This window comes from Ochotona princeps, chromosome 4 (assembly GCF_030435755.1).
Source record: "Ochotona princeps isolate mOchPri1 chromosome 4, mOchPri1.hap1, whole genome shotgun sequence".
Taxonomy (NCBI): Eukaryota; Metazoa; Chordata; class Mammalia; order Lagomorpha; family Ochotonidae; genus Ochotona; species Ochotona princeps.
The window spans coordinates 54,033,182-54,047,921 of NC_080835.1; the positions used below are offsets into that span (position 1 = coordinate 54,033,182).

At 42.5% G+C, this 14,740-nt stretch overlaps 1 protein-coding gene across 2 annotated transcripts in view; it reads left to right on the forward strand.

Moving 5' to 3' along the window:
- The window catches only part of POLD3 (DNA polymerase delta 3, accessory subunit), a 53,727-nt gene extending 48,821 nt beyond the window's left edge, over positions 1 to 4,906 (forward strand). For both annotated transcript variants that reach the window (XM_004589893.4, XM_058663577.1), the window contains exon 12: positions 2,794 to 4,906. In XM_004589893.4, the coding sequence (XP_004589950.1) occupies positions 2,794 to 2,996 (203 nt within the window). In that variant the 3' untranslated portion in view covers positions 2,997 to 4,906. The remainder of the gene's footprint in view (positions 1 to 2,793) is intronic.
- Positions 4,907 to 14,740: the final 9,834 nt, after the last annotated feature.

A 14,740-nucleotide genomic window follows, 5' to 3' on the forward strand; every position in this document is an offset into this window, starting at 1 on the left:
TCTAGCAGAGACAGTCTGTTCATTTTGTACCCATTCCCCTTACACTGCACTTCTCTTTCTGAAAGAACCTCTGCCATTTTCGGTGTAGTATGTAATTAAGTTCCTTGTATGTGGAGATTCTGCCTTCTCAAGGCCAAATTTCTTGAGAGTCTGTGAATCTTGAACTTTGGTTATTGCTTTGTTTTGTTTTTGTTTTCCATCTGTTAATAATTCATTTTGAAACCTCTTAGTCTGGTCACTGATGGTTACTTGTGTATTTACTGCTGAATGTATTTTTATTTTCTTTTGAATTTAAGAGAACAAATGGGACCAGTTTTTTCCTCTTCCGTCTTTCTCATCCCTCTCCTCCCCAAAGTCAAATATATCTTTGAGACAGTTCATTGGGGATTTGTGGCTGATTACTTATTGCTTACTTCAGAACATGGTACTTAAGCTTTGGCCAGGTATAGGAAATGGACTTTTTTTGCACTTGTGTCTCCAGACAGGACTATTAACAACCTTGGACACAACAATGAAAATGAAAACTGTGTTCACATAGTACTTCTTTTTTTTTTTAATTTTTTTTTTTTAAGGTTTTTAGTCCAAGCTCAACCTAATGAATCTTGGCTTTGGTTACCAACAAAGGAGTTCTGCTTTCCTCTCTACTCAGACAGTTCCAAATGTGCCAGCGCAGGGGCTTGCCCTGTCCTATGCTGAATCAGATTTGTTCTCTGGATTTAAAAAGCGGATCTTTCCATTCTTCCAAGTTTGTCATAGCAACTTGGGAATTGTGCCCCTGAGATAAGTTTGTGGTGGACTTCTGGACAAAAGATAGAATTCTAAGAGCGAAGCAGTTGAATGGAAAAAAAATCAGATGCTACCCAGGCAAATCAGGGTTTTTTTAAATGATAACCCATAAAGTTAAAGATTCTGTATCCTTTAAGTTGAAATATTTATCCTACTGTAACTTGAAGTAGCTGTGGCATTGAATGTTTAAATATTCTTCTTAGCTCTTAAGGTACATCGAATCGACTGCTTAAAGAAATTTTGTTTGTACTGCCTTAACTGGTTTCTAATTCCTCCCAAGCAATGTAATGCACAAAATTAGCGGTAAGACAGCCTTTAGTTTCATTATTAAGTAATGAAATAATGAACTAATTTGTACTACAGTGTGACATAGAAATTTGAATACAGAATATAGATTATGAATGAATAGTTTTCTATCAACAACTACTATTAAGTCACTTCTGTATCTACAGTGGATTCATCAGGTTTTCTTTTAAGGTGTGGAAGAAATAAAAACTCATAATTTTGTTCTATTATTCCAGCTACATGTTGCTTTGGAAGAGGCATGTATGGTGCTATGATAATAGCTGAATTAAGAATTAAGCAGTGTCAGTTCCCTAAATGTCTTACAACAGTGAGTCTATGTGCATTACTTGAAGATTTTGCTGAAATTGAAATTCTGGTTCAGTAGGCCAGTCTCAGGAGACTAACAGTTCAGGTGTGTGGACTAAAGCTGAAGTAGTAAAGTCTTCTCATATGATTGAAAGCAAATTGGTAGTTTTTGTCCCTTAAGTGACAGAAGTCACCAAAGTAAATTCTGAATTCTAAAAAGTAAAGACAAATTCTAAGAACACTAATGAAAGAAGGGATTGTTACTTGCACAGCCTGAGTGAGATTAGATGTTCAAATAGTGATAACAAATTGACTTCTTGCATGGTTTGTTGTGAATGGAGAATAACACTGAGGAGCACTTGCCAGAGATTGCTAACCACATCTGCATATTCCACTGTTATCTCCATTATAATAGAAAGAAAAAAATGTTGTTCTTTTATAAGAAAAAATGCCTGCCATTCTGTGATTTGAGCACTCTGTGACCCAAGAAAGATGCTTTTCTTTATTGTTTCTTCATCCCTTCCTGCTGCCAGAAAGTCTGAAAGAGAATTTAGATAGCATTGGTTATGTATACAGCTGCTACAGCTCCTGCGGAAAGGTGGTATTATGCATGTGTTATGTGGTTGGTGTATGTATTGCACTAGTACTAAAGAGTTTCAGTTCTGTGATAAAATGATTGGAAGCCACTGGATCTCACTCATTGGAATAGTTATTTTCTAGGTTTCCTTTGAGAGAGTTTGTGAAGTTTTAATGGTTTTGCCTTTGGCTGATAGGGAATTAGAGAACTGATAGCATTTCTCATTTTATCCTTGTCTTTAAATTATCAAGTATGTCATCTGATGCAATTTGCTTGGAACACCTCCTTGATGTTGACTACTGCTAAATCTCAGATTAATTAGCACTCAAACAGAACTCAGCAGTTGAATTTTGTTGTTTGAATATTCAGGGTGGGTCACATCAGGATTGAGCTAGCCAGGAGTGCCTAGGGTGGTGAGCCTGGTTAGACCAAAGATGTAAGACCAGGAAAACCAGCAGTAGAAGACCAGGAAAACCAGCAGTGGGAAAATAGGCATTATGGGTCAGGGACATGAGACTCAAGAGGTCAGAGTATGGGGTTAGAAGTAGGTGTTGAGATGATAGTTCAGCCCTACAGCTTAGGAAGTCAACTAATATACACCAGGACCCAAAATAAGAATTTGGGTTATTAAATAATCAAGGCTCATTTAAAGGCATAGAACATAGCAGTTGGGCAAGCAAGATTGAATGTGGATTCTGATCCTGAAACGAGGCTGTGTGAGTTCAGTGCACTCCTATCTCAGAGAGAGCTTGAATGATTCGAGTGAGCAAGATGTTGCATTCTCTGATAGAGTAAATGACTCAACCCACATGTGTCCCATTCTTTCCTCATCATGCCAGTGACCGAGAAGATCTACGAGAGTGAGTCCTGCACAGATAGTGAAGAGGAGCTTAAGGTGAAGACAGCCTCTCTACACAGACCCCCTGCTGTGGCTTTGAAAAAGGAACTCAAAGAGGAACGAAAGGGCCCCAAGAAAGGGACTGCTTCTCTGGGCAAAGCCAACAGACAAGTGTCCATCACTGGCTTCTTCCAGAGGAAATAAACTGCCATTTCTGGGAGGCCAGAGATTTGGAGTGGTCAAGGGAAGAGACCAAGAAGTACTGACTCTCACTTACTGTGTAAGTTCAGTCAGCTCCTCACCTCACTTATATCAAGACTGTATTTCCATCCTGTGAGGTGTATACTATTTCTGGTTTTTAACCAAAAGGAAATCACCTACAAGCAGGATGCAGAAGATTTAAAAAGCTGTTACTTTCAATGACATGAGCACAACTTTGGCCTGCAAGATGAAAAATTCACTTCACAACTGAACTGGAACATGTTTCAGAATCACCACTGAAGCACTTTGGTGATGAGTCTGCTGTCCCTCTCATCCTGTGCCCTGACCTGGCCATGGCTCAGAATGTGTGCTTCCTTATTCCTTGTGTTCTGTGAACTTGAGTGCTTTTATCCTCAGTTCTACTGGATGTGTCTACCATTCCCTGCTCCCCTTCCCATGACAATGCTTCTGGCGCTTATCCCCAAGAAGCTGTTTATCTTTTTGCTCTTGAACTAAAGACAAACAGAAATCTCCCTGTGATTGTCGTCGTGCATGAGACAGCACACTCATACCTGGCTGCACACCAACACATGGCTTCTGTGCCACCTGTTTGGTGAAAGCTTTCTGAAAGTTGACTTACAGTCAGAGGTTAGGAAAAGCAAGCGGCAGCTGGTTGATGGATTGGACTCCACCAGAAGCAAAGAGCATAGGGGAGCTGACCTGTTGCTGGCCCAGGCCATGCCCCAACCCTGCTCTATGTGGCTTGTTGCTCCCCACACCCCTCTCACTGCCCACACCTAGAGAGGGAGACCCTTCACTGAGTTTACAGGGAAAACCCTTCCTCCAGAGAGCAAAGAAGGTGCTGTGCTCAATGTCTCCCTCTCCGGGAAATGAAATGTTGAGAAAGGGCAGCTTCCCATAAAATCAGTGAGGAAGCTAGGACGTATGTTTGTGCACAAATGTTGCCCCTCTGTATTTTCATCTACTAAAAACTGCAGGTACAGGCTCTCCAAGAAGAGATAGAGAAAACTACTAAATTGTGGCAGGATCTAAGCATGGAATGAAACATTTTCCTCTGTTATCCTGGAAAACCTCCTGTTCTGATGATAATTGTCAGGTGACTTCTGTTACAGCAGGCCTGGTGGTGAGCTCTGTGCATTGACTGCTGTGGAGGTGATCTCGCATGGTGAGCTCTGAGGGAAGGGAACCCAGGCTGGGCTTTGGTGATATGACTCACCCGCAGCAGACAAGCCATGTCTGACCTGCCCCTGCCGCCTCAGCCTGGTTGTGTCGTAAGTGACGCAATCAGCAGTCTACTGCTGAAGGTTAGCCTTGTGCCTGACCTTGGGATTAACACAGGCTCCTTTAGCAGTCAAGCATGGACTTGATTAAGACCAGAAGCTGAGGAGATGAGTCCTGGTGTTACGTCTAGTGCTTGAGAAGGCAGACGCTTTGTACAGCATGCCGAGTGAAAGTTGACATGTTCCCAAGATGCTTTCTTTTTAAAATGAAAAAGATTGGAAAGCCTGAAAGCTTGACCCACCCCCTGAAAAAAAATTCTGGAAAGGAATCCCTTTTAAATGGTTATTTTTGTCATTGCCTCTAGTCACTTTTTTCAAAATAGGAATGGAAAATTTAAAGAAAAGGGCAACAGCCCAGTCTCTCTTTTTCTAATTATTGTGCTGGGATCTCTAATAAAAACTGAATTTGAATTGGAAAAATGTGGTGCTGGTTGGAGTACCATCTTTCAAGGGATAATGCAGATTCTCTGATGTCTCTGACCCAATATGCGGCTTCAACTCTCAGCTGTCTGCGAGGCTTACTAAGTATGAAATAGTGTTTTTTTTTTCCCTTCTCTTTTTATGCAGTAGTCTCCCTTGTTAAATAAATTCAAGCAATTGTTTTAAAACAGAGCTTTGACTGAATGTCTGATGAGTCTGTTATCTGACAGCACCACAGAAGTGTACAGCTTTGTACATGCTGAGGAGAGGGGAACCAGGCTGGTTTCCTGTTTGTTAATACTGTACACCCATAGTCTTAGATGGACAAGTTGCTTGCTGCCTTCAATATTTGTTCAGCCCTGTGGGGAATCTTCATTTCAGCTGAGCTCCCTTTTAAAATCCCTTTGGAAGAAAATTTCATCACTTGCTAGGTTGGGCTTGGGCAGATTTCTGACCCACGAGTTCTTTATCAGAGCAGAATAAAGTTGAGTTACTAGAGTATCAAGACTGAAGTCATATAGTGTAACTTTGTCTGTAGTGGCCCCTGGTCGCTGTTCACATAGTTGTTGGTTTCTTATCTGAGGCTGTAAGTGATGCAGTCAGCTACCAGCTGCCTGCAGTATTGCAAGAACCCAACCCAGGCACTTTGCTCTTCCTGTGTTGTTCTATGTATACTCGTAGTCCAAAGGGAAAGATAAGGAGAGTGTTGTCCTTGTTCCTGAGAGATCTTAAAGAAAGTGGATCTTTTCCTGTGGAAAGAAAAAGAGATTTGTAGAAGGCTATACTCAATATTCATTAGGACTGGTTTTTTGTTGTTGTTGTTGTTGCACTTTGACCTGAGTGCTAGAGGATGTAATGGAAACTGTGGAATGTGGTGCTTGTTCTCAGGATCTGGAGCAACAGACTGGCCAGGAAAATGACAGAAAAGAGTGTAGTGACAGTCTGGGGTCCTCTGAGAGTCCACAGGAGGGTGGATATTGAGGCAACCCCTTGGAGGGGAAGACAGTAAGCAGTTCTTTGAATGAGAAAAAGGGTTTTAACTGGCAGAGAGGCATGGAAATAATTTCCAGGCAGAGGAGCCTGGCTTGGGGGCTGGGAGTGGGTGGGAAATGGACTGTATGAAACTGAAGGAAAATGTATTCAGAACTGATGGCTGTGATCTTGCTAATGAGTTTTGGTTTTAGCTACAGATAATGGGGGCCAACTGGAGAATATTAAGAGTAATTTTAAAAGTTGATTCTGTTAACTGGAAAGCTGGCATTTACTTTGATTTTGTGGGCCACAATAATATTTGTACCCATAAGTGCATATTGTATCTTAGTTGTAAGACTGCCTAATGTTGACAGCCAGCACAGTTCATTGCACTGTTTCCCTTGTCTGCCCTATCAAGGTGGAATTATTGAGCCAGTTTAGTTTTTAAAAAGTGATTTTTAAAAGCTAGTAGATCTCTGACCCCCTCAGTGATGTGAACCTCCACTAAGCTCACTAGAGAAAAAAAAAAAAAAACTGAAGGGAGATGAGTGGAACAGTTCTATTCCTTTTCTATCTTTGTTTCTTTAAGAAGACATCAGTTATTATGCAGGGGAGAACTGAAGAGGAGAGCCATATAAGGAAACTAAATAGTTTCTCCAGGACATGAGTAGAATGAGTGCCTAATAACAACGCATTTGCCAGAAACGTACTCTGTGTCAAGACTCGTTTTGGTAAACTCGTCTCCTTTCATTGGTTCCGGGATCTCAGAATGCTGTAATGCCTTTTTCCCACCAGGAAGCTCTCTGGGGCTGCCTCATTCTGTTGTGAGAAGGCAGTGTTGCTCTCTGAGCAGTTGCGCTGGCGGCTCTGTAAATTAGTACATGCTGTCACCATGCCCTCTCTGAAGGGCACATTGTACCCAAATGACTGCCATCAGCATGGACTCTTGCCACGCCCTGCCCCATGACTCTTCTCTCTACTTGTATCTGTATCCAGGGTTTTTTTTTTTTTTATGTTCTTAAGCATAGACCACCCACAGATTGCCACCCAGGCGCCTTAGCCAGAGAAGTACTTGGTAAGGCTCCCTTCTGATCCAATACTTTTCCATTGGAGCCAAACCCACCTGAACTCTAGAAATCCCCTACCCATTTCAAACCCTAACTGTTGGCTGCCTCCCTGCCTCCTCCTCTGTCCCAGCCCCGCACATTTATTTTCCTCGTCTGCTTTTGCCAGACTTCTTCTTGCGACTTCACCTTGGCTGTCCCTCCATTTTTCTTTAATACCTGAAGCTCCTCCTAGCTAGTCTGTGCTGCTTTTCTTCTGGTCTCGCTACGCTTGCTTTCTCTAGCACTCTGCTTCCATAGGGGCTGTCTCATCTTGGATTGCTCTTGAAGAACAGAAAAGCCACTTTGTGAAATGTCTGCTTTGGATCATTCAAATCCAACACATCAAGCAGTTGTTGAGTGCTAGTTATGTTCGGTCCTGGACAGTATACTGTGAGGATTGTACGAGCCCAAACGTTAACCATTTGGGAGGGAAAGAACATCCCACTAAATGGCATGTTGCAGTTGAGAGCACTTAGGTACGTGCTAGGCAGGAACTCAGTAACTCAGAGAAGAACTGGGGTAATTGTAAGGGACCCAATCTTATAGTCTTCTGTGAAGCATTTGAGACAAGAAGCAAGCTGAGTAATGTTCCCCATTTTTAGAGGAGTTTCTTTAGCTGTCTGAACTTCGGCCACCCTTTATACATTCAGGGTAGAAGTAAACCATGATTAAGTGAATCTTAAATGGAGTTATTTTTGGTCTACCTCACATATGAGAGTATTGACAAGAAAACAAACAGCTTCCAGGGCTTATTTCAAAAGGCAGTTTATAGAATGCAAACCAGTTCAGTGTCAGTTCAACTTGATTTTGTACACAATTCTGGCATACTGGGAAAGCAAGGTGCTGTGATAGCAGCAACACATGCTGGGGGCACACAGGCTCCTGGATTCAGACCCAATTTGAAACACTGACCCTAGGCCATGTACCCTTCCTCTGTAGATTCCAATTTCTTCATCTTTAAATTAGTTAGCCATCTACTTTAAAGAGTTGTTCTATGGGCCCGGCAGCATGGCCTAGCGGCGAAAGTCCTCGCCTTGAATGCCCCAGGATCCCATATGGGCGCTGGTTCTAATCCCGGCAGTTCCACTTCCCATCCAGCTCCCTGCTTGTGGCCTGGGAAAGCAGTCGAGGACGGCCCGTTGCTTTGGGACCCTGCACCTGTGTGGGAGACCCAGAAGAGGTTCCTGGTTCCCGGCTTTGGATCTGCGCACACCAGCCATTGCAGCTCACTTGGGGAGTGAATCATCAGATGGAAGATCTTCCTCTCTGTCTCTCCTCCTCTCTGTATATCCGACTTTGTAATAAAATAAATAAATCTTTAAAAAAAAAAGAGTTCTAAGATTTAAAGAGGGCACAGATAGGCAGTCACTGATACTTTGAAACATGTCTAATACAAAGCCAAATGGCAGTTTAAAGGAAAAAAAGTTTTCATTTTGTTTGGAATAGATATACTGATTTACTCACCTAGTACTCAATAACCAGGATCGGGCTAGTTTGAAACCAGGAGCCCGGAACTTTGTGGGTCTCCCATGTGGGTGGCAAGGACCCAAATACTTAAGCTGTCATCTGTTGCTTTTTTTTTTTTAAGGTGGCAGTTGATAATTTTCTTTTTAAGATTTATTTATTATTTTTATTGGAAAGGCAGATATGCAGAGAGAAGGAAAGACAAAGAGGAAGATCTTCCTTCTGATGGGTCACTCCCCAGGCGGCCGCAACAGCTGGAGCTGAACCAAGACCTGTTCCGGGTCTCCCACACAGATGCAGGGTTCCAAAGCTTTGGGGCATCCTCAACTGCTTTCCTGGGCCACAGGCAGGGAGCTGGATGGGAAGTGGAGCCACCGGGATTAGAACTGGAGCTTATATGGGATCCCGGGCGTTCAAGGCAAGTACTTTAGCCACTAGGCTAGACTATCACACCAGGCCCCATCTGTTGCCTTTTTAGTGTGCACATTTAATAGGAAGCTAGAAGTGGAGTAGCCAGAAAACACAAAGTAGGCACTCTGATGTGGGACAAAGGCTTCACAAGCACTGCACCAGATGTCTACTCTAACTCATTGAGCACCTGCTACGTACCAATCACTGTCCAAGCACATGAGCTGGATTAACTCCCCCAGCAACCCTATGAAATAGGTACTTGAGTCAGCTTAGACAGGTTGGACAATATGCTCAAAGTCAGAGTTAGCAGGTGGAAGATGTAGGATGTAGATCTCAACCATTTGACTGCTGCGGGCTGCAATCTTAATCGCTACGCCTTCTCACCTCTTGGCTATTAGGTCACGCTTCCATACTGTCCAGTGCTGATTGATGCTGATTGTTACGAGTGAAAGTACAACTGGTTGTTTAGATCCCGCAGTGTCCGATTCAGAAATGATTCTAATGTTCACATTAGATCAAGCTCTTTTCTGATGCTTCAGTTCTTTTTATGGGATTCCTGCCAAATGGTGCTGAATCTATAAACAGAGATTGAACTAATGTGCAGAATACCAGGCTAACTAAATTACAAAGTTAGATGAGCACATTCATAAGTGTTAAGAAGAATTTAAAGAGACACTAGAAGAAAATAAAGCTGTTTGATTAATTTTAGATCACCGGGAAATCCGTCTAAAATAGAGCCTTGTCCCCCAAGCAATCCATTTAATTGGGTTCAGTTTGTCAAGAACATGTTTTCCGTGAAGATGCTCATCCAGTTGTCAGCCTTGCCTGTGACTTAACTGTTGTTAGAAAATCAAGAGGAGGTTTAACATTTTTTGCCCTATTTAAGCCATGTTGCAGATTCACAGGTAGAAAAGTGGCCTGGGGCACTTGTTGCCTAGTAATTGTAACTAGTGCCATACCCTGTTTTTCTGGGATATTTCCTCTAAACTCCTGAGTGTGTGTGTGTAGACCCAGAAACAAAGCATAATGTTGGGTAGTGGTTTTTTTTGTGTGTGTGTGCTGGGTATACAGAAAGAGCTGTTTTCCTGCTGGCCATAAAGGATTCTATGTACCTGTGCTACATCTGCATTTACTTCAAGGAGACTTTACTTAACTTTACTCCACTCTAACAATAACATGTAAGATCTTTCTGTCTCACATTCTGTGGAAAATTAAAGCCCAGACTGGTTAGCTCATGTGGCCACCATCTCATAGCAAAGGATTTGAGCCAGTCTGGAAGCCAGGCCTTCAGATGTGGTGCTCTGTGACTTCCCCACAATCGAGCGGCCCCAAGGAGGGAGGGTGGATTACCCAGGAAATATGGTGACTTCTAGAGAGGATTTAAAAGAAGCACATGACAAGTCCACCTGCCTTCCTGGTGTTGACAGTCTTTTGGAAAGATGAAAACCTGTGCATTTCACAGCTTTTTTTATTAAAACTTTCCTATGTACCCAACACTGATTCATGAAAAGACAACTCTTCTTGGCCTTGAGAAATTTATTCAGTGTTGGAAAGATAAAAAGATAATTAAAAGTGCTGTGATAATAATAATGCAGTGTTTATAAATATAATAGTGCTCACATGGGCCAAAATTTGTCCCAGATTTTAGAATGTTTTCTCTAATCCTCAAAACTCTTTATTTACAAATGAAAGCAGGAAGGCTCGGAGCATTTAAATGATGTTCCCAAAGGTGATAAAGGTCACACAGATTTACTTTAAAAAAAAAAAAAAGATTTATTGTGAAATAAAGAGTGACAGGGAAAGGGAAACACAGAAAAGGGAATCTTCCATCTGTTGGTTCAATCCCCACGTTGGTTCATTCCCACGTTCATTGCCAAAGCAGGGGCCAGGGCAAAGACAGCAACTAGGAAACCTGTGAGTAGCAGGGGCTCAAGTACTTCTGCCATAACCTGTTGCCTTCCTCGGTGCCTTAACAGCTAGATTGGAAGCCAAGTGGCTAGGACTCAAACCAGCCCTCTGATATGCGAATGCCAGCGTTGCAGGACACACCTTAACCTGCTATACTGTAACACTGGCTTCCACATGCTTTTTGTCTTTTTTTTTTTTTTGAAAGCAGATTCACAAAAGGAAAGATAGAGATCTCTGATCCACTGTTTTATTCCCCAGATGGGTGCAATGGCCAGAGATGAGCCAATCTGAAGCCAGGAGCCAGGGTTCCCATATGGGTGCAGGGTCCCAGTGACTTGGGCTATCCTCCACTGCCTTCCCAGTCCATAAGCAAGGAGCTGAATTGGAAGTAGAGTAGCCAGAACACAAACCAACACCCTTATGGAACGCCAGCACTTGCAGGCAGAAAACCAGCCCATTGAGCCACTATACCAGTCTCCACGTGTTTTTCTTAATTGATAAATTTATAATGAAAAGTTAAAGGAACTTGAATAATTGAATGCTGTCATTAGCCTGGATGGAAGTAGAGAAGCACTATGAATCACATCTTTAAAATTCTGCATCTCAGAGAGGGATGGTCTTACCATTGGTCTAGGACAGTCTTAAATCTCCTGTTCCCTGCATCTCTCCACATAGAGAAGATGACACCAATGAATTGTACTTTAGGCTGGAGACTAAGGCTTTTTCTCCTGTGGTTGATGTCTGGCTGACCTGTAGGAAAGACCAAAATTTGAATCCAGACCTTGTGATTTGAAACCTATAATTCTGTTTTTCACCCACCTTCCAAGGAAAGCAGGTATATATACCCACAGGTTGAGTGTGGTCCCATCTAGGACTTAAGAGCCACAGTGGAAAAAGTGCCTAAATTGGAAGACTAGAGAGGAACAGGAGTTTACGAGATGGGGAGGTGAAACAAGCTTTCCAGCAGAAGGGACAGAACATAGGAAGGCACAGATGCAGGAGAACCAGGAGGGGCTTAACGAGAGGTAGAATGGGGGGTGGATTCTGAGGCTAAGTCAGTAAATAGGCAGTGGCAAGATCACAGAAGTCTGTACTAAATAGTTTGGGCTTTGTACTACAGGAAATGAGAAGCCATTGACAAATTTTAACACATCAGGTTTCTATATTAGATAAAGCAGACTTAGTAGCCCCAAAAGAAAAGTACTCATATATAGAGTGGGAATGTCAGATTGCACTTGCGACTTGAGATGAAAGTTGGATTTTGTTCTGTTTCAGGCAGCTGATTCCTTGGATCCCTTTGGAAGGTCAGGATATTAGAGAATTTGGAGTGATTTCAGTGTAGAATGATTAGCCTTTTGCAGGGTCATTTCATGCTTGGAAATCCTCTGGCTCTTTTCTGAGCCATGGTCCTAGTTAAACCATGGAGATGGGATTGGTTCCACAATTCCACTAAGGCTTCTCGCAGGCCATGCTCTGACGCACATACACACACTCTGACTTAGACCTGGAACTGACGACATCATCACCCTAGAATTCTCTGAGCCCAAATGACCCTAGTTCCAGACTGACCAACTAAATTCATTCCAAGTCATTTTTATTGGGCACCTGTTCTATGCCAGGGACTTCCATATACGTGATACCATTGTATCATAATTGGCATCAGCCAGTTTTCATGAATGTGGGGTTCAGTGGCAGGGAAATGACATTGCTAGAGATGTGAGAAATCTGGGATTTGAGAGATAGATTGCTATCCTGTTATCCCCTAAAAAAAAAAAAGATTTATGTATTTATTTTGAAGGTCAGAGTTACAAAGTGAGCGTCTATCTGCTGGCAAATGATTTTCACTTTTTGGTTTTGTAGAAAGTACTTGGCTGGTTCAGAAACTGGAGCTTAGGGCCTGTTTACTGTCAGTGTGACTTCCAGAACATTCACTTAGCTTTGCTGAATCTCAGTTTGCTCATCTGTAAAGAGGAAGCTAATATCTACCTCAAGGTTATATAAGGATGAGAGATAATAAATGTGAACTGCTCAGTCAGCAAAATCTAACCATTATTTTCAAAGCAAAGCTTTGGTTCTTTAATTTTACCCATGCGAAAAAAAAGTGAGTTCTCATGGTTCGTTAGTTTCGGTTTTTTTCAACCTTTTTACAGTGCACACTTTGTGTTATAGACAACACTGTTGGACTACCAAACCTGGCGATACAACCAAGTAAGGAAGGAATGCGAATGAGCCTGGTGTTTCAGCGGGCATCCTTGTGATTCTGCCCACCTGTCAAATCCTCCACTCCCCCATGATCGTTCATGAGGGGGACTGTGTGCACTCTACTGCATGCATACAGTGCACTCTTGGTTTAACTGTATTTATGCTTGAAATCCTTTAGTGGAAAGCTTGTGGTCTGAGTGTGAATTCTGTTTCCCCAAGAACAGATATCTTAGGGTACCTCTGTTAGTGGGGAAAAAAAAAAGCAGATTTCCAGCAGCGAAGATGTATGGGGTGCTCAGGCAAGAGTCATGCCTGCACCTCTAGCCCATCTGTTTGCTCTGCTTACCTCCTGGGTACTGTCCCCTGGTAGTTTGCGTCATTCCCTAACACTGGCCAACTCCAACCCTCCCCAATTCACTCTGTTCAATAGCTGTCTTATTTAAATACACACTGTCTTTGGGCGCCAGATGTGAAGTTTCAAGGCGGGAGAGGCCAGGCTGGCTAGTGCTGTGACACCTGCTTTAGCAGGCAAGCCAGTCAACTGCTGCGTCTGATGATATTGGCCCTCGTTCATGGACAGCATGAGGATTTCACCCCCACCAAGTGTACACACATACACACACACAGGGGCAGCTGAGGGAGTCATAAATTACAGTTTTGTTTGTTTACTTCGGGCAGGCAGTGTGTGTAGTGAAAACAGCTCTGCAGTTGGAAGCACAACGTGTGGGTTTGAGTGCTCCCTGGTTGTGATTTTCACCCACAGAGCACCTCTTTCTTCCCAGCACTTAGCACTAAAATATGATATACCTGTTTTGTTTATCTGCCACTCAGTCATCTCTTCCATGACATCAGGAACTATCTTGTTCATCATTGGATCTACAGCACCTAGGACAGGGCCTAAACATAGTAGGCTCTTAGGAAGTATGTATTGAGTGAATGAAAAGTATTTATTGAATGAATACCTTGTCTACTCTATAGCCTTGTGCTCCTGGGAAAGTCATTTATCATCCCTGGGCTTCAGTTTTGTCAGATCTCAAAATGAACGCATTACATTTCCATGACTGATGCAAAAGCCATTCATTCAATATACTACCTTGACTCAATGTGAGTTGTTTTACCCCACATAGTCATAAAGAAGGCAGAAGCAAAACCTGCCTCTTGGAGTTCTGAAAGGGAGAGGCAACCACATAAATAACTATCAAGTGACTTCTGCGATCAGCTTTATAAAGGACCTGTTTGGGCACTGTGGGAGGATCCAGGAGGGAACCCAATCACTTTTGGAGTCATCAGGGAAGATTACCATTTAAAACTCAGAACTTTCAGGTAAGCAAGAGTAGGCCAGGCAAAAGGGTAAACTGACAATTACAATAAGTTTAGAGAATGGCTATGAGAGAGAAATGCAGGATTTTAGGAAAGTATATATAGCAGATGCTGTGAGCACAGACTTGGCAGGTTGAATTCCAATAAAGACAGGGACCAGATACATCTTGTTTGCTGGTGTACACAAGTATTTACATGTTGGCTTCTCTGTAAACATTTTATAAATGAATGAACAAAGCAGTGGATGAATAAGGTGACATCTAAATGGATGAGTCTATCATGTATAGAAAGGGTGCACAATGGCTAAATCCTCGCCTCACCAGCACCGGGATCCTATATGGATGCTGGTTCATCATCCCTGACTGCTCCACCTCCCATCAAGTTCCTTTACCTGTGGCCTGGGAAAGTAGTAGAGGATGGTCCAAAGCCTTGAGACCCGAAGAAGCTCCTGGCTCTTGGCTTCAGATGGGCTCAGCTCCAACCATTGCAGCCATTTAGGGAGTGAATCAGCAGATAGAAGATTTTTCTGTCTCTCCTTTCTATAACTTTGACCTACGCTTCTAATAAAAAGAAAGAAAAAAGTGTATTCTACAGACATAAAAATCTCAATAGATTATGATTATTTTTCACTTGGCTAAAGCAA